This window comes from Barbatula barbatula, assembly GCF_947034865.1.
Source record: "Barbatula barbatula genome assembly, chromosome: 17".
Taxonomy (NCBI): Eukaryota; Metazoa; Chordata; class Actinopteri; order Cypriniformes; family Nemacheilidae; genus Barbatula; species Barbatula barbatula.
In genome coordinates, this window is record NC_136780.1 from 5,471,610 (window position 1) to 5,497,102 (window position 25,493).

Here is a 25,493-nt window from a genome sequence, read left to right on the forward strand (position 1 = left end):
CGAGGTCAAAGGTCAAACACACTGCAGGAATGCAACACAAAAACAATCCTGCCCATCCCCCTCTTTACTCGCTTCTACAGCCACGGCTCATCTGACGCATCTGATGGGTTGTAAGACCACGCCCATTATCATGTGCTGATAGATCAAATGTGATTAAAAATAGAAAGCACCGCACACGCATCGCCTTAAACACAATAACCAATTATACATTTTGAATTCTTAATAATTATTTATATTTTCTATACGGATTGGATTGGATATATGGATTATACGGTTAATCCATTCAACAAACCACCTCAGAAAAGGCGTTGATAAAAGTAAAAATAGCCGGTAAAATATACCTTCATCCAAATGAAACTAAAACGTATATTCGACCTGCGGTGAAACCTTTAGGGACTGTTGAACGACTGAAAACTTTAATACACATGCAGTTAAAATACCGAGAGACTTTTATTTTGAAAGACACATGGTTCAATACCGAAAAAACATAAATAGCCTAAAACATAATGTTGTATATTATACAAAGTCATGATTCAACGAAGTAAACACGCTTTTTAAATACATGTTTTGTAATATATAACCAAGTAGTATTATTACTATTAACAGATCAAATAAAAGTTTTAATAAATTTGAGATACTGCGGGGCTCGATAGTCGCCATTTTTGTTCGGGGCAAAAATGCCTAAAAGTTGTTCAGCATTTCAGTGCACCAGTAGGTACAGAAGCAAAAATCCTAAGATAACGTTTCACAGGTACGTAATGATAGACACCTCGAAATCATAATAATTTAAAATAATTTAAATGTGTAAGATGTAAGTGCATCGGAGCATTTTATCTGTATCTCTTGACAGATTTCCTTTTAGTAAACCATCAGTTCTTAAACAATGGTTAGATAACATCGGGCGTGACAACTTTCATCCGAAGAAACACATGGTCGTCTGTTCCCTACATTTCACCCCAGAATGTTTTAGTGGTTTCGGAAACCGCAAAAATCTGTTGTGGAACGCCGTACCGACTCTCTTCACAACTGTCCTTCCTCAGGATGCAAAGGTAAGCCAGGTCAGTAACAGCTTGAAAAACAGAAATATATGTGCTTCTCTTCTGGTATTCATTGTTATTTTTGTGCCACCTGCAGACAATTCATAAGAAACTAAAGACTGGTTTTCATTCTGCTGATAACTTGGATGGCATTGGACGTGAGAGAAAGTGCTCTTTCGTTGAGGATGCTCAGCGATTGGAGATGCACAAGGATGCTCAACCAAAATCTTACATTAATGAAGAGTCTTGCTGTCAAACTACAAAGGTGAGGGTTCAAGCTTAAAAACAGTTCTGTTTTCTAGTTGTTTGTCAAATTCATGCATCTTTCTTATTTTATTTCCCCAGGATTTATCAGCCGCAGACCATACGTATACCATTTTGGATCCATGCAGAACCAAAGCCTGTCTCTTTGATGTTTTAGATGCCAACATGTGGTTAAAGAGAAGATTACAGGCCAAATGCAAAGTGATTAAAAGAATGAAGCTTAAACTACAAATAGCTCAAAGAGAGCTTCTGACTTTACGTCGTAAAGGGAAGGGCAAATGTATCCACTCGCATCTCCAAAGATACAGTTCTCAATGCAGTATGGCCTTAAGACCAAGCAGCAGTAAACATCTTTGAGTGTAGAACTGTGATTTAACTTTTGGGGATTGTTTTGATTTTGTATCCCCAAAAGAGGCAGACAAAACAATCAGAAATGTGACGAAGACAAAAGTTAAAACTTTATAACTTTTGAATAAATCTTTCTGTTGGGTAAAGTACAACATACAAACACACTGTACATTTCCATGGTTCCTTTATTTTAAAATGAGTGTCTATACCTGCTGCATGTGGTAGGCCGTTAGTATAAGAATACTAACACTCCAGACAGCAATTACAGATATACATGTATAGTCCTTTTAACATCTGCAAGACAGCAGAATTGACATTTCATATAAATTAGAGTCAACCAGAAACAAAGAAATGCCATACAGCCAGTCCCTCAAATTAGGAATCAATTATTCAACATGACAGCAAACAAGTTCTTGCATATACATCCCAAAAATGCATCAAAAAGCTCAAATCAACTAAAAGACTCTAATGTGGGGGCGTAGATCTAAGAAGTACGTGTGACGTATGGCACTAAAATGCAGGATTTAACTGTTGTTGCTTAAAATTACAATGTTTCCGTTGCTATTCAAGTCTTTGAACACAAGGTGGGAGACAAACCCTACAGACAACACCGTACATTGCGTGCATCGGCCTCTTAAATTCTTTTGACACTGCCGATGAAGAAGGAATACCATCTCCTGTGGGAATCAGTGAGCTGGTTTGAGCAGCAGTGGTTTTTCTCAGATGTAATGCGGGTGAAATGGCGCTCTCTGTTGAGTGTGGATTACAGGCACCGTTGTGGTCTAGAGATGCTCCAGTACAGTTCACATGGATTCACTCTTTTGGAGGGGGGTCTGAGCTGCCATTTTTAAAATGGGGTCTACCAAACAAAAAGAGTACATCTGATATTTAACTTTTAGCATTTTGCCTTTGTTTCTTTATCTTTATATTTATTTAAGGAAGTAAATGAACGGTTCTAAATTCCAAACATCCTTTTGAATAATATTTAAAACAGCACAAAATGAAGGAGAAATAGGTATATGAAGACTTTCAAGGGCACAGAGTCTCATAAGTCTTTAACGGTCCAAGCTGTCCCATTCAGCTCGACAGATACATGTTCCTAATTGTCATTATCAATCCTGTGGGCTACAGAGGAAAGGAATACAAAAAAAAAGTTTACAATTACAAATGTGGGCAACATTAATCTCTACCGCTGGTTAACACAGTAATGCATTTCTCATCATGAAGTCAAGATAACGTGCATTTAAATAAATGCTGATTTTCTTGTTTGTACTCACATTGTTTTGGTATCCTGAGTGCTTCTGTGTCCCCACAAAGAACTTGATGCATCACACCTCTGAACTGATACAGCACCTTCAGGCTCTTTTCCTCGCCTACACAGGGGTCGTAAAAGCCCGGCAAACCAGCCTGAGGACATTCATGCACAAACAACCAATTAATACCTACAGCATCGCTGAACATCCATATATTCACCGCACATGAAATGTTTGATTTTATTTGACTATAATCTCTGGGGTAAAATCAGGCATTCAGATGAGAAAACATATACAACAGGAGGAAACTAAAACGAAAATCCAGAAATTCTTTTTGGGAATTCATTGCATCCTGCATCACAAAGCAAACATAACTGTGCTTTACCTTAGAAGCTTCTGTGAGAATGAGTTTAGAATCCTTCACTAGGCATTGAAGAGGCACCGTTACGTCAATGACCCTTGCCCTTTCGTGTTTACGACTGTTGTCTGTCACAAACTTGCCATACCAGGCATTGAGGATGATTAGACCTAATATAAAAGCAGAACGATTCAATGATCTTGACACTCCCATTCAAATCATTGCCAATGCTATTGATCGCAGACACGCAGTTGGGTCTTACCCATTCTGGACTCCTCCGCTTCGATAACTCTACGCACAGACTCTTGCATCAGCAGAACCTACAGTGAAAAGCGAATTCAAATAATACTGCTTGTATATGCATGTAGTGAAGGCACGCATTCATCACTGCGACAAAGGGACTGATGTGCGGATAGGAAAGATAGCCTTATGCTAACTCATTGTTTTTTTATCTGAACACAAAACGCCTGCGACAAAAAGTTATGGCCACTTTAAGCAGCCATGTATTATAAATTATTTGCAGTGTATTTAGAAGTTATGAACTCACGGCAGTCTCTGCCTCTTGCTTCTTCTTGGCGATGTCGGAGGCCGAGCTTTCCCTTTGTTTCTCAAGCTCCCTAAATAAAAAAGAATACATTCACTGTTGATTTAACGTCTGTTTTTGTACTTAGTTTCACCAGAATTTACTTCAGTCGCCTGTGTTATTCGGACTCAAGGGGAATTAAAAACTGCAGAATAATGTTAGGATGACAGTTGGCCCTTGAAAGCCAACGAAATGAATTAAGTGGACAATGTGATGTCATCAGCTAAAAGTCTTACTGCTCCTGCTGTGCACGAACATAAGGCCTGATGACCAGCCTCTGGATGGCCAAGTAGAACACAAGGGGTCCGACCGTGGCATAAAAAACAGCGCTGGGTAGAAGCTGGTCCGTTAAGTGAATGGGAAACAAGTACGTCTGGCTGGCTCTGTTCAACCTGAGGCACAAGAGACAAAAGCAGTGATTCGGAGGCATTGGGAAACCACAAATGGGAAACATCCTCAAATCATAAACATGCTTTACTTGATCTTGAGGGACACGCCCTGAGGTACTCCAACACTGACGGTAGCTCCCAGGATGCTGTGACGACTGATCTTAGTCTCAGCGCCGTATTCCACCACGGTACCGAAAAACCCTGACCTGCAATGCAACATAAGGCAGACATCATTGCCATTGCAAATGATGTCATCATTTACGCACCAACGAGCACATTTCAAACCTGTAAGACTTTTTTTCTTCCGCAGAACACAATAGAATATTTGGAAGAACGTTGGTAACCAAACAGCACTGGACCACATTTCTCTTCTTTTGTATGGACACAAAACCAATGCAAGTGAATGGGGTCCAGTTAACAAATGTTTCTAAATATATTCTTTTGTGTTCTGCGGAAGTAAGAAAGTCATACAGGATTGAAATGATAAAAGGGTGAGTAAATGATGACAGAATTGTTCTTTTTGGGTGAACCATCACTTTAACACAAACTATCCATGCATAGTAATAAATTAGGCAAGTTTATTTACAATCTAGAAAACACAAAGAGGAAAAGCAACAAAGGAGAGTATACATACTTGACTGAGCCCTTGATCTTGGTCTGATCATCATCCTGAAATTTGTACTGGTAGCTCATCATAATGAACGTTTGAGGAATTCCCAACTATTGTGATAAAGACACGAATAAGTACAACAGCAGAGTAAGATCTGTCCGAGCATGAAGACGATAAACTAGCTTGTGCAATAAAGCAACCAACCTGGACAGCAAATGTGAAATGACTGCTTTTGGTGTCCCGGACGATGCTGGTGTTCATGGAAGACTGAGTTCCCCAGCGCCACTGTAAATAGCCCATAGTGTTTTTGTCCAGATGGCGTGCGATCATAGTAGTGAGACCTGGCCGTACACCGCGGGAGGAAAACTGCATGCCACACTGAGCCGTCGCAAAGCTGAAAAATATAAATATAAAGATATAAATTGTTTTGTAAAGCATATATGAAACAAATAATTGTATGATAGTGGAACGTGGTGGACTTACCAGCGTGAAGTCAAATTACGGAATATCTTCAGCCCAAAAAGAGGGCCATGCGCGTCTCCTGCCCCGAACTCAACCTGTATAAACATGTATTAATCATTCTCAGTTTTTTATAATAAAACTCAATTGACTATTTACCTTTGAAATCTCACCTCTCCCCAGCCTTTAGCAGAGGTGACTCGTCGCAGGGCCAGGTTTATGCTTCCGCCACCGTTGCCATTGTGTGTGGAAAGAGAGCCAGAGAGAACAGCTGTATCTGAGGCTGTCAGAGGTGCCTGTGGACAGAAAACAAGACTTGTATTACTAATGTAACTTAATTGAACAAATACTTCACAAAATACATCTTATGAACGTACACACTGAAATTAACAAAGTCCTCAGATAAAATCTACCTCTATGGACTGGGATATGTGCATCCTGTTGATCTCAATGTGAGGTAATCCACTGCTGCTGCCGCCGCCACCGGAGATCTCTTCATACTCCTCGTAATGATCAAAGAGGTCAGTTGCATCGACACCAACACTTATTGTGCCCTGAGTGACAATGTGAACAACCAGTAAGACAAAGTTAATGGTGACATGGGTAAGCTTTAAGGCACTAGGTCTTACCTTAGGGTTGGTCCTTTGCTGTAGTCTCCTCTCCTCTCGTTCTCTTTGAAGTCGTTCATACTCCTCACGAATTTCTGCTGGAGTTCTTCTCCTCTCCACCACCTACAAGTTAATGATGTGTGCAAATCAAATTACATTATATACCATAATAAATTAAGGCATTTCTTGAAATACCATTGCACAGTGGTGTCTAATGGTAAGTATTAGACTTTTGAATCATCAACATACCTCCCATCCCTCAACTTCCAGTCCTCTCTTTCCATATATGTCATAGATTGCTCTGGATTGGGGGTCACTTAGCACTGCACAAGCAAATCACATTTATAAACATCAAACATTCACGGGTTATGAGTTATTTCATCATGTACTCGTCCTCGTGTCATTCTAAATCTGAATTACTTGCTTTCTTCTGCAGAAAACAAAAGATATTCTGATTAATGTTGGTAGCCAAACAAAATTGCCCCCCATTGATTTGGACACAAACCCACAGGAACATTTTGAGAATCAGGCTGCACGTATAAAACCTTCGTATGTACCTTCATATGCTTGGTGCACCAAGGTAAAAAGTTGTTCTGCCTGCCTCTTAAGCTCTGGATCTCTGTGCTTGTCTGGATGGTACAGCATGCAAAGACGGCGATATGATGCCTTGAGCTCTTCCTGCGTAGCCTGAATGTAAGGATAAAACTCTTTCGTCATTCATCATAAAACACAACTGCAAAGTTTCTCATTCTACGCACACATAAAAGCGATGCCGGGAAGTAACCATACCGAGACTTGTGATTTATTAAAAAAAGGGCGTAATGCGATCAGCAGAACAGGGACTTCTGTGAACACACATTGACATTCTTCTCAACAGCTGCCTCTATGCTGAATCTCCCCAGGAATCGGATTTCAAGATAGAAAAAGTAACCGATTGAATTTCACACCAATTGTTCATTTAACGTATAAACTGTGACCCCTCAAAGTACAGATTTCTTGTTTGAGTAAACTCTTTAGGAGTTTTAGAGGGCAGTTATGAAGTGTTGCTAGAATTCTTTGCTCAGATTTTTATGATTCAATCGTAACAGAAGAAAGAGTAATGCCTTTATTTATTTGGTTTATTACTTGATATACAGCCATTTTTCTGCATAAAGGCAATGATAAGTAAGGGTCACGGTGTGCTGGATGTGCCATTGCTTAACGGCATGCTGCCGGATTCTGGTTTTAAAGTATTATATCTGAGTTCCTGTTTTCACGCTCCCCTTACGGCGCTCTCATCTAACACCTTTCCGTAAACAAGTAAATGCCATACCTCCCTACGGACGTTTAAGAGAGAATAATAATCATCATTGTCGATTTCATCTTCTTCCAAGGCCGCCGCCATATTTACCACCTTTCATCCCCCCGCCCCAGATCATACTACGCTGATCTTCGGTGTGCACGCTTTTAGCGCACGAAGCCCACTATCGCCACCCGCAGGGTGGGAGCGACTTTGACTAAACGTTGATGCTTTCACTATGGCAAATCACAGTGTACGTTTATTAAGTGCACGTTTTTATTAGTGACGGGATTAATACCCACTTAGATTAATTAAAATGAATTCGCAATAAATTTATTTTCAGTTGCAAAGGTGATTCGTTGCGTTAAGATCTAAAATAGTCAACTGCTCTAAAATAGTTAAATGCTCTAAAATAGTTAAAAGTAAAAAATGACCAAGGCTAGTGAAAACAAATAGTTCCCTGCTAAACTAACTGGTTCTTTGCTTGTAATCATAGGGGAACCACTTTTAGTGCTATACACCATATCTTGATGGTTCAGTGGTTCTTGGGAGGTTCTTTGGGGTATCCGATTTGCTATAGAGCACCGTTTCCATATAAAGAACCTGTTAAGCCCCTATATGGTTCATCAGCTGTGAAGAATCACTGAAGCACAAAATACGGTGCTATATGTAGCACTAAAAGTGGTTCCCCTATGATTACGAGCCAAGAACCACTTTTAGTGCTATATACCAATTTATGTGTATGTATTTTAAGTGTATCGGATTGCCTGAATTGTTTAAAAAAAATAGATTTTTGTCTTTAGTTCATTTTGAAACAAATACCTTGGGTGTTTAAGGGATATTTACATTATTGAATTGTATTCAAATTAACATAGTTTGTTAAGAAAATACGCACTTTTTGACCTTTTTAACTATTTGTTAGTCAGATGTAGCTTGCGTCAGGAAAGCGTTTACATAAGAATTGTACTAATTAATAACCCAGCAGTGTCACGTCAGCATGTCTCACTGTATTTATGTCAAATCCGTTAAATTGGCCTATTAAATACAGTTACCACTTATTCATAAACTACAGGTGTTCTGTACAAATCTATTTATCCCCTAACCTAAAACCTCACCTCAGCCGAATACTGTTCTAATAAAAATAACAAATATTGCCTGGGATTGGCTCTACCAATATGACCCATTGGTGGCCTCAAGAAGTCGAAGCAGACTCATGTTTTTTCAGCAGCCTATAAGTAGGCTGCTGGGGAAATAATCGCATGTTTGTCAATTATCAGTTGTATTGTCTGATAGCCTGGTCTGAATGTTTTCTTCACTGTCCATTCAACATATTTTAACATTCCAAGACTTTACGCTTAGAAAGGGAACATACAATTTTGTAAAGCGCATATGTTATCAAGCTACTGCAAGCAATAAAGATCACGCTTTAATGATAACATTTCATGGTGGGTTTTCGCTGCGGGCAAAGAAACATTTAAGCCATTATCTACGCTCAATACAATTAACGAATGCTTAATCTAACAAATAATTTATCAGCTTGGGTAATGCGCCTTCCACAATTCTAATTGCAGTTTTGAGGTTTTCTAGACAATTCAAACGGGATCTAGACCACAGGCTCAACATTATCCAAAACTGTCTCGTGTCCAATGCTTAGCTATGAAATCTAAACTAAGACTTTTGGAAGAAGAACAGAGACTTTGCTTGAAAACGCTCTGAAACAAGAGCACAGTGCACGTGGAGCTGTCCGTTCAGCACCACATCGCATAGCTGAAGTGCATTCAGCCCAACCTTGGATTTTCAAGGTTAACCTATGAATCGCAATGTCTTCATCTCGTTGCGTTAATAGGAGCCAATCGTGTTTGTTATAACTCAGAGGGTATTTTAATCATTCTTATCGGTTTAGCTGTCATAGAAGTATACAAACCCAATAAAAAAATATTATTTAGGTCTCCTCAACCTCATTTGTTGTAAACATCACTCGTAAACATTATTCTGTGGCCTGTTGCTTATGAGTGAGCTACCGTTTGTAAACTATCGGAATGTAAAGGCGTCATCCGTCCTATTTACATTTAGCAACTTGAAACATTTACATCGCAACTTAATTTGCACGAGAACATCTCACGAGCGCTCACTTTGGATTGGTTCGGTTCTTCTTAAAGCGTACCTACACATCACACATTGCCCAATGGTTCTCGGAGACATTTGAAGGGGAGGATATTTTCTTTGCTCTCACAAACCATTTCCGAACAACATGGTCAGTCATAGTCCGACAGCCAATGGTGAGTGCGCTCTGGTTGGGCTCGCCTCTGCCTCGCCAGTCCCTTCTCATGCTGCTTTCCTCGGCGTGAACGCGCGTGGTACCCAACGCTCGTGAAGAGGAGGAGGAGGATGTGGCGCGCGGAGGGGAAATGGCTGCCGAAAACAAGCCGGAAGGTAAGTGAGGAACATCGGGGATATTTTATTACTTGTAAGTCAGGAGTGTGCGAGGGGAAAAATTTGGCGGCAGGCAGGGGAGAGCCGCCAGTTGAGAACCGAGGAGCTTTTGGGATTGAAAAGCCTCTGTGTTCATCCTGACACACTCGTTATTCCAGCACGGAGACATCACATCACCCTAGCCAGCATCGATAGCTAGCCAGCAGCGTGCATTACATGTATTTAAAAACAAACAGGGGCAAAAGCGCGAGAACCTCTGAAAATAAACAGAAATCCGTCTTGCGCTCAGTTTCCCTCAGCCGAACGGTCGCGCTCAAAGCCAAACTTGTTATTCGCGGCGGTTGTCGATTCCCAACTTCTCTTTTAGGTTTATCAAGCTTCCTCGGTCGCGTAAATTGTTTCCGAGTTGGCGGGTTCTGTAGATCGTAGTTTGATCCAAAATATCACACAGCCTGGAGTTTCAAAAATAGTGCTGGTAAGCTTGTTTGACCGTAGATTTCCCCCCCAGACAGTTTTACGCGTCCAGCTGACCTTATTTTAAGTTTTTTGTTTGTGATTTTCGGTCATAACAATTTCATTTTTTATTTGTTTCAAGGAGGTAGTCTTTCTAAACACCCTTCCCCATTCGCCCAGATAGACATACACGAAGACAACAATTTAAATCACCGAATAGTTGAATAACCTTGAAATCAGATGTTTGCAGATCAGGACATTTGGTGTTGTGCGCTTTGTGTATTTGATAGATTTAAGAGGTAAAATGTCCCTCTTTATGTAAATGAGAAGATTTTCAATTAAAGATCACACACGATATATTGTCATAAAATACTTTTTAGATTTTTCTCTAAAACGAACGAGTCGATAAGATACACAAAGTATAGCAGAATAGGCTATCATTTCAATTTATAATGGTAACGCTTTATACTCCTTGCATATAGACGTTTGATTATTATTATTCAGTACCATTTGTTTATTTTAGTCATTGGCTGATAAATATTTACATTTGATTCGCATTTGAAATAGCTACGTCAAACTGTCTCCACTCTTGCATGACTCACGTACTATTAATATATGGTTATGAATAACGCAGTTTTGGAAAAGTAGTTGCGATTATATTTTGTATTTTGTATCAGCTTCAATAGCAGATCAGAGCCAGCAATGCTTTATTAGCCACGAGGTGGAGACATTGAGTTAAATAAACCTAATAATAGTCGAATCATGATAACAGATATCTTGGAATTATACGATTGACTCAAGCGGATACAATCATTGTAACATGGTGTTTCATAGTTAACAAATTAACCTTTGAAGAACCTTTGAAGGCAGGAAACCGAGTGGATAATTCATAGTGCGCTGATGAATTCTTAACTGTTCCTGATGCTGAATGGCTTAGTGGAAGCTGCAACAAAAATCTCATCACTAAACCTCACTCCCAAGTAATAAATTATGCACAATAAAATATAGAATATATTTGCCTAATATTAGTGACATCAATAATATTGCTCCAGACAAATCCAGGGTTTGAACACGTTGCGATCCACAGGGGGGTGATATTGAGCTTCTTAAGTAATCACTGTTATATTTTTAATACTGTGTCAGCTAAGTCTACAGGCATTACCACATATATATATATCTAGCTTTGTTTTCAAAACAGCACAGAGGCTAACTACCTAAACTAGCATTGTGTTGTGTGTGGCTGTGTGTCTACGCATGTGTTTGCCAATCTCTGCATGTCTGTGTACATTTCAGATGCAAACAAAAACACCATGTAATGTGTCTTACACCAGCCTGCTTTCTAAAATTGCATCTCGGTTGCCAAGAGATTTTTAGAAAGCCCAACCTGTGACTCCTGTCGCAAAATGGGTTCAGTTATTTTTGTCATACTTGTCAGGTCAATGTTTGGGGGAGGAGCCAGTGCTCCACACCTCCATTTTAATATAGCATGCTATGCACCGTTACTAATTTCAGGATCCGATTTGGCTCGCAGTGCTTTATATTTACGTTGTAGGTTACAGACTTTCAGCAGGTGAATTTGCCATTGTATATGCTGCATGCCCTTTTAGCACTGATTTTTGCCTGTAATGTAACCTTTTGTCCTTGAAGAATTTAAAGTGTTTGCATAGAGCGCTGTTCTCCAGGGCCTTATTATTTGGCAGGGTTTTTTTGCACATAAGGACAGGCTGTTCTTAGCTGGAGGCTGCTATGAAAACATGGTTAATGTCTCACACACCCCATAGCGTTCTTCTGTCTCCTGATATGACCCAGCTCACTTTTTAAATTCCCAAGATCTGGGACTATTTCTGTGGAAGGTGGGGTTGGTGGTGGCGGGCTGGGACTTATTATGAAGCTGCACATGTAAACATGTTGATAGCCTTTTTTCTCTAGACAGCTATTTAAAGTCAAAACCCTATTAACTTTCTTATTTAATTGAGAATGATCCATCGGTGCATGTTTTTCTGAAGTCTATGTAATCTATCATCAAAAATATTAATTTGATTTACCTTGGAAATAACTTTAAGTTTTTTGGCTGATGTCTCCAGGCCCAACCACCTGTCATACTGTATATGGCAAGCACTTTAAAAGGTCATTGACACAATGACTCTTAAGCCATTCCGTACCAAATTACCCTTTCTAATTATCTGCATAGTACTTGTTTCACAGTTCTTAGTTTGGGGATATGCTTTAAGATTTTCTGCTTTAATTGAATTAGTATGGCAATGATAGATAGGGATGCCACCTCTTCCTGGGGAGCCGTGACAGATCCTTTCAGATCCTTGTCTTGATCCTTCACTACCTGCCTCGCACAGAAACACACATTAACTCTATCGATTGGTGCAGCTTACTAAAATGCAGACAAAATTGAGCCTCACCAAATAGCCCTGGGACCACAATGAATGTGAAGGCTGCCCCTATTGCTTGCCGTTAGGGGCTGTTTCTTTACTGTTTATTTCAGCACCTAAAGATTTATTTGTAAGATGGAAGAGCTTTGTGAAAAAATACGAAAGCAGGCACACCCACTCACACTATTAAGCATTTTTAACAAATCAATTAGCATTCTCTGTTAAATCTAGCGAATGTTTGTCAGTGTGATAAAAATATGCATGCAGTCTGTAGTTACAAGGGAACAGAGTTTGCCTTTACATTTCCCATCCACACCCTTGCCTGCAAATGAAACTGCATTTTCTCCCCACAAGGCAGCACCTTTGGCCAAAGTAATCCCTTTAAATGCACCCCTAAATGCATTTGATAAAAAAAAGGCTAGAAGCAAATAGGCATGCTGAACTCTGAAGCTATACGGTGCGGATTGTTTGGGAGAGGTGTTCTTCAGCATGAAGATGGACACATTTGGGATGCATGGGCTTGCTGACAGGGGTTGGGCAGGCCTGACTCTGCTGACCCCGGTAAACAGTCTTATAAGTTCCCGCTATGTGCATGGGGAAAGTAAAACGTAAAAAAATGCTGAGCCGTCGTACATCCGGGAATGTGCACTTTTCCCAGAATTCTTTTTTTCTCCACTCTCTCTTTGCTTCCTGAAGGACTGAAGAAAATCCGTAATCCGGATCGAATGTACAGATCAGCCGTGTGTTATTCGGGCCATGCTGCTCCTAAGAGTGTCAGTGATGACACAGAGACGAACAGTAAGAGCTGCTTATTAATATTGCATTTGTGGCATTGCTGGAAGGGGCCACTTGCTGCATAATCTATTATTCATCCATCGATTCATTTATTTACTTCTTGATTTCATTTGTTGTCTTTTCCTCTCTTGGGATTTACTGTTGGTTCTTTCTGCTCTGATTGGCGAGACAGCGGTTTGACAGGGGTTTGTTGTCAAAATCAGAAATGCTGTCAGTAAATGAAAGGGATGGTGGGTGGGTGAGCCAGACACACCTTGTGCTCCAAATTCAAGCCCACAGTACACATCAACCTTTAAAGCACATCCATCCTGCACATCCAAACGCACAGCATGTGTGTTGCATACTAAGCTTTACCATTTGTTGAAATCATTAGTCTAGGCTAGATGAGACAATTTCCCCTCAGAATAGAAAACATGCATATTTGATGTTATACTTCAAGCATAAAGCACTATTTGTTTGGTTTGGATCATGTGTATGTTAATATGGCTTAATGTGCTGTGTGGATTTCTGATCACCTTAGAAGTCACACTGTTTTAATGTTTAATAGGCTGTCTCTTCTCCTGGAACTCGTGAATATTATGGTTGATCTGTGTAATTAAAGCTGTTCTTTTTTTAGTGTAAACTTGTAAGTGAAGTTAAATCAGCCTCATCTTGTTATGCTGGCTGCTTGCTATGCTGGAGTAAGTCTTTGCTGCTTCAAAACTCCAAAATTTTAATGAACATGCCCAGAGATGTAAAGTAAACGGCAAAAGCAGAATTCTTTTTGGATGGCACGCGTGTATGTGTGCGCATGCCTGCCTAAGATCCACCTGCACTTTACGTATCTGTCTGTCCCTCGCTCGCATAGTCCCACATGATGTAAGCGATGTGCGTGCCTGTCTGTGGCAGCCCGGTTAATGTTCTGTGCCCGGAGGTTTTCGTATCACTGGGACAGTAAAAATGCAGCATGGCATGGCGGAAGCAGGTAAACCATTCATGTGAGTAATTGTGGGAGTAGTTATGATAAGGATAAAGGGTTTTAGTGGAGATCTGTTGGCGTGTCTCTTACTGTCTGCTGTGTGTGTGAACGTGTGTGCGCGCGCTCGAAGGTCCTCACCTCCTCTCTTCCCGAGATGGGATTTTCATGGATGGGTGAGCTTGGCGGAGGCTGAAAATACATAAGAAGGCTCGTTTTTCTCTTCGGTTTGTTGCAGGCACTTTGGTAGCTGAATTAAGTCGTGGTTGTGGGCTTCTTTAAAATCGTGGATTCAGGCCAGCCACCCACTGTATCTGAATGCAGACAACTTTTATAGGAGATGTTGGTAATGATTTAGTCAGAGTAGAGCCAAAAACTGACAAGCCTAGTTAGGAAACAAGACTGCAAGGTTTAAGTCATCAGCTGAGATACTGTTGGCATTATTAGATTTAGTCCTGAAATAGCTTTCATACAAATTTATTAAAGGGGAACCTCAGCCAGAATTGTGATGGTTGCATCAGGTGCTGCTGGTCATTAATGTCTGCTGAGAACTTATCAGATGTACCCAAGTCTCTGACATCACCCACTAAACCACATCAGTGTTTTTAACAAGGCTGCCTGCTGGTGATTTGTCACAGTGACTATAGCTAGCCTGACAAACAGCGCTATGGGCAGACACAGCTGAACACTGCTATGTTACGTGTCTAGTCTGAGCAGTCAGAACATTATGAAAAATAAAATAAGTGTTATAAAAAATGATATGTTTTTATTTATAAAAAACAATATGTTTATTATATACTAGGCATTTGGCTTGTTTCCAGTATAATTGCACATTTTCCATAAAGTAAACGTACACTTTGTCGCTCATACCATTACTGTTTCCATTTCAGTTTGCCTTACACATCAAAACGGAGGGAAAAAAAAGAGGATAATGAAATATTACACGATGCTGTTTGTAATCCTTAACTTAGACACCATGTTCCCTTTGTTCAGCCAAGACCAATGTTTGCAATTAATCAAGCATATTATTGATTTTTCAATGCAACAGCAAAGCATGGAAAATAAATGACGTAATCTATTTTTAAAGAGAGGGCACTGATTAAAGTGTCAATTAAAGCACATTTCTCCATTAAAGCGAATGCAGGTATCAAGACATTTAAAAATCTCTCACATGACGGGGAATAAACCAGCATCTGGACTGGATTGTGCATTATTCCCGTCGAACCTGAATTCTTGGCAGATTTTGAAAATACCATGTATAAAGGTGCTAAAAAAGAATACTTAGTTGCCAAAGTTTTAATGGAAGATTTGAAATTATCAGTCATACAAATCAGTTTAATGATTCAATAAATCTGTTAAACTTTTATAAGATGTCCGTTAATATGAAATGCAAAAGGCTATTACTCTATGACAAAAGTGAAAGTCGCATTTCTCTCAAATAAAAATGCGAAGGGCTATATTGGTATTTGATTGACTGTTAAACACACAATCAGTCATCCTCAAGATCTAAAGCAATGTCGCATGCTGCATTTATAGTAATGTTTAAGATGATTCCCTAAAGAGATCACACGCAGTCATAGAAGAGACATTTTTTTACTTATCTCACGGCTATCTGCCTTAAGTGTGACTGTGATTGGCAGCATACGATTAAGTCAACATTATGTTGTTCGAGAAGGCTTTTGCTATTATGCTTCAATCAATGCTTCTTTATTTTCCTTCATGATAATAGCGAGGTATGGCTTCTCACAATGTAGAAGTACTTTGAGTCAGGTGGTGATAGCGGTTTAGCTTTGGGCCTTTTTCCAGGTAATCATTCGTCCTTAGATTGACATCCATTTAAGGAAATTGATGGTTTGTTTTGAGGCATTGGTTTATTGATGCAGTGGTTTTAAAGTTGCATCTTAATGATTTCATGCGGTGATTCTCTCTCTTTGATTAGACATACTCATTCAAAAACCCGCCGAGCATAGAGCCAGAGAGAGGAATATCACCGATATGTAAATGGAGTAGATGAGAATTGCTGTGAGACTGTTCTTATCCACATTAATTCATTGTACATCTGTGCTAATTCTGCATGGCTTTTCTAACAGCTGTGTTTTATTTGCTTGTGGGCCTCGTGTACGTACAAACACATGCCTGTTGCTTGTGCTGCAAGCCTTTTGGTTGTCTTTTCCTAATCTATAATGTTTTCGCGGAATTATCTAAATATTGTAAGGAGCTCACTAGGGCTTTCAACTTGCCGTCTTTGATCTTCTGTGGATAAACATTAAAAACCACGGTCAGCGATATTCTTGGTCAGCGATATGCCTCACATTTCTGTATTTTGTCAAATATACATTTGCGAAAACATCAGGCCATGGGTTCTATTCTTAATCCCCAGAAGCTTCTGAAAGTAGAACCATTAAATTTAGATGACAGTCTAATCTCTGGACAGCACAAGCTTGCCTGAGAAGTCTGTGGCCCCAACAGTCCTTAGTTTAAATTGAGTTCATCAGTTGAGCTGTGATAGCAGGATCAGAGGTTTTGTGCAACAGCGGACTTCTACCAAATGGCCCAATGGCTACGGCTCTTCAATAAGAGCAGCCAGGAATTCAATGACAGAAAGAGATGGGATTTTACTAGATCATTTAAAAAGAGGAAGCACAGCCTTCTCATCTTTTTATGATTGTCCTATTTTATGTGTACTTTATAAAAGTTGTGAAATGTTTTATCACAATAGCACTCTGATTATTTCAACCCTTTTCTCTTGTTATTTGGTCACAAGAGCTTTATTAGATCACTATTGAATAGATCAATACTGCAGCTGAGAGTGGTTTTGCAAATATCGTCTCTTTTAATGTTTAGTGATTTTATGGGCTGACTACAGGGGGAATCGCCAGAGTCTCTTATGTTTTCATTACGTGGAGAACGTAACACAGCCAATTGCCTACAGCAAATTACAAGGGAGATGCATATTGAAATAAGAATCAATAAAATATTCACTTGATACGGACAGACCTCAAATCTGAAAAGGAGGTTGTGTAATCATAAGCCTGTTAAATAATGTTTAATCTGATGAATCATGCTATTGATGTTTTACGTCATTGACGATAACCTTTTATTCTGGAGGTTGTTTACTAGACCTCGCAGAGGGAAGTGACAATTAAAAGCAATTGTCACTCACTACACAAGAACACAGACAGCGAGAGAGAGGGAGTGTTGAAAGTTGTGCGATGTGGATGATATTGATTTTAGATTTGTTTTTTCAGACCTCTCAAGTTTCATGACCCACACTTGTCTCCAGGGTGAGACTAGCTCAAGCTGGCGTGACTGATATTGTTAAAGCTCCTAAACCGTCTCCTTCAGCAGTGGCATCTCAGATAATCTCAGGATCAGTCGCCTTCTCCCCGCAGAAATATATGTCCACTTCTGTGACACACTTGGTACCTCTTACCAACAGCAGCGCATAAAGTGTCGGAGGTGAATTCAATAAACAATCGTGATACTTCGTGTGGTATTTTAGCACAGAGAAACATACCTCCTAAGCAAATTTCAAGTCGTACTTTGTTTAAAGACTCAATTTATGTCATGTGTTGCTCAGGCAGTAAATAAAATCGTATTGATAAAAATCGAATTTCTCTTGATAATGGAAAGTTTACATTAAATTGGACATGCATTATGCATGAATGCATGATGTCCTCGCTAAAGGATACAATAGTTTATTTCTGTAAAATACATGTTAAATAAAGTGCAACATTTATTTTTCAATCTCTTAAGAAAATTGCACGAAAGGGTTAAAGAACCAGTTGTACCAGTATGTATCAAGATTTCACTGGTGCCCCTTTACAGTTCCAGGTATGCTAGACTGTGGTATACCTTCCGTGTTTTAGGGGCCAAAATAAATTGGACTGACTAGCTGAAAAAGTAGTTGTCTTCAGTATCCCTGAAATAATAAATAGAAAAGCCCTATTTGAAGAGATCACTACAGGCATCTTGCAAAAAGCTACAATCGGTCTTTTGGGAAATACTGTGTTTGCAGTTAGTAAGTGTTGGACTGGGGCCCACTCAAAACCCTCAAACTCCCACAATCCAACAGTTAGACATTCCGAGTTCAAAAAGAGCTTGTTATGTAGCCATGTGTCTGCAGGCTCAGCTGTGTCAAGCCCTCCTTGATATACTTTGTCCTACCTGCCTCTTTAATGAGAGAATTCCCTTCTGAGTGGGTGGCAAGCTAAAGCAGGAAAAACATTTTTCTGCCACCTCCACTACTAATCTCACTCACTATTTGTGAGCCTTTTCTATGCATGAGATCACACAGCAGCAGAATATGATTGCGAGTCCTATTTTTGAGGGCTTAATATGGTATCGTAACACACGGTTCTAATTATGAGAGTTTTGTGTCATCTGAAGGTTTTAATCACTGACGTTTTGTGGATCGAGTACAACTCAGATACTGCATTCGGTACCCAGTTACAAATAAGTAAAACATGTAAAGCCACTTACAGATCATTAGGATTTTAAAGTACTCATTTATTAAATGTCATGTTAAAGGGGTAGTTTGCCCCAAAATGAACATTGTTCCATCATTTACTCACCCTCATGTAATTCTCAGGGTAAACAGCTGCAGGCTTGATGATGCAATCGGACCACGGTTCGGACCCAAATACAATAATATGAACGCAGTCCAGCGGGGGTTGGGGGAGGGGGGAGCAATCGGACCTGGCAATCGCACCAAATGTGAAACCACCCTGAGAGATTCTGATGTTTTGAAAGATGCAATTTGTGATCTTTACATTAGCCAATGTCACTTTGGTTGTAGCTATCGCACAAAACAGAAAAAGATCTTGATATATTTTAAGCTGAATAGGCCAATTCACACACTTATATAGTGAACACACTTGTCAGTACAGTATATTATATTCTCCTGCTTTCCTCTTTTTCTTCTGTATTTATTTTCCTCATACTCCTGTCCTCACCAGTGAGATACCATCCCCTGATCAAAGCTTGTATAGTAATTTTCTGGCCCCCTAGCTCAATTCAGCACAGCACATCTTCCAATAAAACAGACTATGGTTTCAGCCTGCCTTGCACTTTAGGATCTGACAACTAAACTGTTGTTCACCGGTTAGGAGACAGAATTATGTTAATGTCCACATTGTCACCAGTGTTTAGGCAAGAAAATAAGAGAAACAAGGCGGAATTAGAGGCTGGAGACGCGCAGCGGGATGTGCGTCTGCATCCACGAGATCAAAGCGCGAAGGAGAGCCGTTACGGCTGCAGCTAGGTTGTTATACAAGACTTCATTCTCTGTTGCTCTCCCGTTGATGTGCACGGCTTACAAAGATGGTCCCCGGTACCGCTGTCCAAAGACATAACATCCCCTCTGCAAATAGTTTTTTGCCGTTTGTTCTCTGGCACTCGGCACAATTTAATTTAAATTTTTTATGATGCAGGAGCTCATTCCCGCTCCCAGAGCCGCAATAATGTCAGATAAGAGCGTGTTGACACTGATAGACTGCTCTTTATTAAAGCAACCAGCGCTAGAACTTTAGTGAATTAGCATTCTGCTCTGTTCTCCATCGGCTTTTAACTGCAGAGCAATGAGCCCTCATTTTAGTGTCATTCATTTTATTTGGTGAAAAAGGAGCATAGCCCAAACATCTCAAGTGGTGTTTCAAGTCGAGCTCTGGGAGGAGTTAGAAAGGATTTTATTAGTATGAGGGCTTTTTAATTAACAACCAGTCATCTAATCGGAGCTTGAAATGCTTATATTCCGCACAAGTCAGTTTCGTACCTGTCTTCATATCCCTAATAGCATTTTACGCTGATAAACGTCTGCTTTTAATTCATAGCGAACACAGTGGACAGCTGATTTGAGATGTTTTGCCTTTTAATTATGGCCCCTCGCTCTGTTTTATAACAGCAATGTTCTGTTTCATTATTCTTATACAGATAGTAACTCACTGAAGTAACTGTCCTGTGTGGAAGCTTATATTAGTATTCAGAAATTGTTTTACGGATTGGAGTGGATGATTTTAATAGTGGGTGTGTCTGAGCGAATGTGTTTGTTGGCTCTGATGAGTGGCGGTCCTTGGGTATTTGTCAAGTATGTGTATGTGGTTTGATATTATTTCAGAAGAGCAGGTATTAGAATCCTGTCCAGGCTGAGAGTGCTCCACCTACACTGTCTGATCGGTTTCTGAGGGCTGTCTGGAGATGACCAAGGCCCGTTGTCAACCCACCTCCCACCAATACAAAATGATTGTTCACCAGCTTGATTTACTATATTGTATCGTTGTATTTTCTTTATAAATGTTCTATTTTATTGTGCAAGATTCAACTTTTTATTATGTGGCGTTCAGGTCTGTAGGACCTCTTTCAATGTTCACTACCAATTATGTTAATGTTTTTCAACCTCAAACATTTATCTTTATTCAAGATTAACATGTTCTTTATTGACCTATTCCATAAATCTTTCTTTATCAAGAAATAACTTTTCTTACAAAAAACTAAAAAGGATTGCACCTTTTCATTAAAGTTATTTAGGTAAACGATAAAATAATATTTTGTAATTGGGATAAGTATCTGTTCTATATTTGGCTTTATTTTACTTGTTGAAGTACATATGAGAAACTTCATTATTCTGTTACAAATCAGTGCGCAAATTTGGTCGATTATTAAATTAAACTGTTGTGTTGCCTGCCTGTCTAGCAACGTATGTCTATACATTACATAAAATATGAATATGTTGCGTTTCATGAAGTTCATTGAGTTGGCTCCTGAGATTTTGGTTAAACGTCTTCAAAACTTGTCACGTGATTTCAAGTAGGGGAACATAGGGAGCATCGATGCGCCCTGGTTTTGCGGTGCATTGTGGGAATTTTTAGGGAACAAGGGTATCAGTGTACTGGAAGGATTTCCATAAAATGGCTGATTCCCGATCAGTGCACTGACTACTGAACAACCGCGCTGATTGAGACACAGGGATTGTAAGTCTGAAAAGAGCTCCCAATCACTGATTCGAAACAAACAAATGGGAAAGGTTTCGAAGCTACCAAAGTAATAACTGTGCTTGTCAGTTCCTTCATGTCATGTTGGATAAACGTCCTCATTTATGTAAGTTCATGGAACTGAGAATGGCATCAGTGTAAACATTCATCCAATCGCAAGCGAGTGTTACGAAGCGAATCATTTTACGTTACCTGCAAGCGCATCTGTGTGAAAATTAAAATCCCAGCCGGGTCAATAACCTGTGGTATCAAGTGTTGCTCTTTCCTCTGACAGGCAGAAAATTACGGTTAAATGCACTCCTGAACATAAACTGAGGACAATTACGTCCTTCTACAGTCACAGTAAAAGTATGTAACGTTATTTAGTGTTTTGGCGTGATTGAAATTCTGCGTAATGAATGAAAACGCTGCAGCTTCTAAGAATGAAATATATTTCTCAGAAACAAGCTTGTTTTGCTCAAATCATGTTTTGGTTCGTTATTGCTATGGTCGTAAGTACGTTTGTAACAGAGAGGGGGTCGCCTGCTTGTTCTGGTGGACAGCTGTGTCACCGCATTTGGCTGCAATGCCCCAGATAAAAGGTAGTTTGTTTGGAAACATTTTTGTTTGATGTGCCATTTTATTATATACATTGTTATCCTGTATGCTTTCTTTATCGTTAACATTAATGTAGTGATTACATATCTAACAGCACAGTTGCATAGAAACTCAATTTGCCACTATGAGCGCACAGCAAGAATGCACCTGCTGCTTGTTAAAATGTCATTCTAATGAAACTATTTTTAGGATACTTTAGACTATTTTGAGGTTTCATTTAATTTTTCGGGCCTCTGTGTTTTTGATTTATGTTTGTTTCCTTTTATTGGCACTGCTTGCTGCACGGATAAATCTGTTTCCTCTGTGTGTGGGAAGGTGCCTAGTTGTCATCAGCAGGTGCTTTATGCTAATGGTAATTGAGCAAGTCAAATAATTTCAGATAGCAGTATCTGCTTTCCACAGTAAAACTCATTTACCCTTGTTCAATCTTTCCCATCAGTGTATGCCACGTTCAGCACATAGCCTACCCCATTCTCCAGAATTATCTCTGTGCCCCAACTGGAACAGCGCAGAGCCACTCTGCTGTTCACGCCATTATCGGGTAGCTGTAAACTCTTTGTTAGGACTTTGCTCCAGGCTGGGATTACACTCTTTTCAAAGAGCTGTTTTCCCCCTCTCTCACCCACCATTTTTACGTCTTTAAAGATTTCAGTCAACCTTTAAGTCCATATTTTGCAATATTGTCTTTTATGACTTTAGATATCTAAACACCTGAGCAAATTAAAAATAGAGGTGTTATAGAACGGACAGGCAGGGTGACTTTGCCTTTAAGAAGCACTAGGGACATGAAGTTTACCAATTGAAGTGTGCATCTTTGATTTCTGGTCAGCTTCCGCTTGAGACACAGGCCTTTGTTTTACATTCACAAACAGAAGCCTGAGTCTTCTTGGGGTTCTCAGACAAATTGAAAAGGGTTTAGGTAACAAGAAGAACACACTTGAGAATCGCATTCCTTCAATAAACTATAAGGCTTTGTTGAGCACATCACTGTAAGACATTTTCAAAGGTGATATATAGGTAGACAAGAAGGACAACTTAAAGTCAGTGCTTCTAAACTAAAACTCACTGGACTGCAAAACTGCAAAAGGATGTTGTTTATATTTATATTTAAGGAAAGCTATATTCAACACATTCAGCTGAGATACAGTTCTCATATTTAATCTCTTCTATTCACTTCATACCGCGATTATAATGTGAATAATGGAGAGTAAAACCAGATCTGGAGACATGACGGTGACGAGTGATTTTTCTCAACGTTTCTTCATTGAATTAATATATTTTGATGGAAATGTTGATGCTGTTGATGGAACACTGAAGATCTATAATACGATTATGTCATTTAGGCGCATATTTCTCAGTCCAAACAGATGACAAAATCCTGTTCTCTGACATATACAGATGTCTGCAATATCAGTGTTGATTAGGGAAGAATGAAAGATTCAAAACAGGACCACCAACCAGTTTAGCTGATGCTACTGTCAGAGAAAAGCTAATATCTTTCTCACATTACGGGTTATTTTCTGTCAACGCGATCGAGGAAGCGGTGATATGACGAAAGGGGCCATCATAGCAGGATCATTTACATTTTGCATAACAGTCCAACTGCGTGACACAAACATGGAGACGGTGTAATTGGCTGCAGCAGATGTGTCTTGATATGTCATCGATGACGTGAGCTGTGGCGTGTAAGCGCATTAGCTTAGAGAAGAAGGAAATATTCAGTCATATTATGTTACAGTTTTGACTCGCTGTTAGTGTGTTTGTTTGGATTGTCTTGGTTCTCTATTTTTGTGCTGGTACACAAGCAATTCAGACATAAAATTAGGGCTTGGTCATAACATTTTAAGGAAATTTGAAGTACTTCGTCATCACTACTATTTTGTTGTTTGAGAGGTATTGAGAAAGAAGCTTAACTTGGTAGCAGTGTGAGTGTCTTGATAATGTCCTATAATGGTATAATGTGACTATGTAATGTCACTGGCTGAACAATCTAGTATGTGTGTTCTTCTGAGGATTATAATGTGAAAAATCGGTTGATAAAGTCCTTATGTCTGTGCTCTCCCACAGTTTTGAAATTGGTTAAAATCTGAAGAAGATGACTGTCTAGACATAATTATGGTCTGATCTTCCCTTGTTGTTCATATTAAGATTGTGAGGTCATTCAGATGACAATTATTTCAAATTCTGTTATATCATTTGATTCATGACATTACATTTGGGTGATTTTATTTTATCTTATTGCAGCCAAACACTAACTTAGCTTAGATTTATTATCATATCTAGAAGCAAACTTTCCCCCTTATAGGGAGAACAACTGCTGTGTGGCCCATTCTTTTTTCTTCCTTCCACAATCTTGCCATATTGCGAGGGTTTTATTGGAACGGGATGTGAATGTCATGTGGGTACCGGTGACAGACGAATATATAATCAGCGGTTGGTCGTAACAAGGTGATTATAATTGGACTCAATTCACTGTTGTAGACAATTTCATTGTAATTTAGAAATTCTGCCCTGAAAGTGAACTTTCATTTAACAATGAAAGTTAAATGGTGTGATTTGACTGGCCTGCCAAGCCCTTAGGAATAGGAAGGAAGACAGACATGGTAAGAATAGAAGAAAGGCTGATATATAGTCCTGCCTTAATTGCCCCTGAACAAATTGTATTCTCTTTTTCTTTTATCTTCGGCTGGCATTTGTGCTTTTACTGTTCTTTCTAGCAGTCAGGATCAGGGTGGCTTTGTACTTTATTGGGCAGTTAAAGTCTTAATAAAGCTTAGCATCAGTCCCCCTAAGCCTTTGAGAGTGGACTTCCACTGCCGAAACACCTGAAGTTTGATGATTCTCATCACAATATGTCACAATATTTCTTTTTACCTAGCAGCACTGTGTGGCCCATTAACTCAGAATTTCATTCATCCAAACGTTTACCTTCATTCTGTGCATTGCTTGTTAGCTGCTGCGCTTTGCAGTCGGAAAAGTTGGCACCCGTTAATTTATGATCCTTGTTATGTGCCGCGTATTAGAGATGCAGAAGAATGTAATATTAAAATATATACACTTGCTATTGTACCCGTTTACTAAGTGTTATATGTTAGCATGATGTATTGATTTATGAAAGAAATGCGTACTGCTGCTCCGCTCTAAGACCTTGTGTGCTTTTTCTCTGCAGATGAACATGGACATTTGAAAATATACCTGCCCAAAAAGTTGCTTGAATGTCTACCAAAATGCTCCACGTTGCCAAAAGAGAGACACAGGTGGAACACCAATGAGGTAAGGTCACCTCTCCGCCATCTGCTGCTGTCTTTTTTTAACTCCTGCTGACATCATAGAGATAAAACCTCGTTTATTTTAGGCAGCGAAACGGACACAATGTGTTAATAGAAACCCCTCTAGAGACTCTGCAGTCAGTGCGGATATTAGCAGCAACTGCTTGATTGCCTCATTTTTGCGGCGGGAGGATTTCGATCTAGCACCTTGTTTATTCCTTACTGTGATTCTTGATTCTCTGACTTGACATAGATTGAGCGTTTCATAAAGTGTTTTTAGGAAAAGTGTAATTTAGTGTAAAATAGTTTATTATCTGCACATAAAACATTTTTGTTTTGGCATTCAGTATTTCAGCATATTCTTCTGCCATGGCGCTGGCAAATCGCACAGCGGTTTGTAAGTGAAAACTCGTCGGTATATCATTTTTGG

At 39.5% G+C, this 25,493-nt stretch overlaps 3 protein-coding genes across 4 annotated transcripts in view; 2 read left to right on the plus strand and 1 right to left on the minus strand.

Annotated features, from left to right (window-relative positions):
- The first annotated feature begins 142 nt into the window (after positions 1-142).
- Positions 143-1,836, plus strand: thap3 (THAP domain containing, apoptosis associated protein 3). 2 transcript variants are annotated; one of them, XM_079478029.1, is made up of 4 exons: positions 143-751; positions 851-1,058; positions 1,135-1,302; positions 1,383-1,806. In XM_079478029.1, exons 1-4 carry the CDS (start codon positions 678-680, stop codon positions 1,656-1,658), a joined length of 726 nt encoding a protein of 241 aa, XP_079334155.1. In that variant the 5' UTR covers positions 143-677; the 3' UTR covers positions 1,659-1,806. The 2 variants fall into 2 exon arrangements, with proteins under 2 accessions (XP_079334155.1, XP_079334156.1); XM_079478030.1 differs by having other exon boundaries at positions 155-751; positions 851-1,049; positions 1,383-1,836.
- On the minus strand, positions 1,818-7,438 carry dnajc11a (DnaJ (Hsp40) homolog, subfamily C, member 11a). The gene is made up of 16 exons (XM_079478027.1): positions 7,222-7,438; positions 6,467-6,596; positions 6,159-6,232; positions 5,931-6,032; positions 5,715-5,855; positions 5,475-5,597; positions 5,326-5,399; positions 5,047-5,236; positions 4,867-4,952; positions 4,322-4,438; positions 4,080-4,235; positions 3,808-3,877; positions 3,523-3,580; positions 3,288-3,430; positions 2,927-3,056; positions 1,818-2,774 (listed from the first exon to the last, which is right to left on the minus strand). The coding sequence occupies exons 1-16, from the start codon at positions 7,291-7,293 to the stop codon at positions 2,749-2,751; spliced, it is 1,692 nt and encodes a 563-aa protein (XP_079334153.1). The 5' UTR covers positions 7,294-7,438; the 3' UTR covers positions 1,818-2,748.
- Positions 7,439-9,543: 2,105 nt separating this feature from the next.
- Positions 9,544-25,493, plus strand: part of camta1a (calmodulin binding transcription activator 1a) — a gene marked incomplete at its 3' end in the record, with an annotated part of 300,879 nt that continues 284,929 nt past the window's right edge. Inside the window, exons 1-2 of the mRNA XM_079479109.1 lie at positions 9,544-9,621; positions 24,964-25,067. Coding sequence (XP_079335235.1) covers positions 9,597-9,621; positions 24,964-25,067 — 129 coding nt within the window. The 5' untranslated portion in view covers positions 9,544-9,596. The remainder of the gene's footprint in view (positions 9,622-24,963; positions 25,068-25,493) is intronic.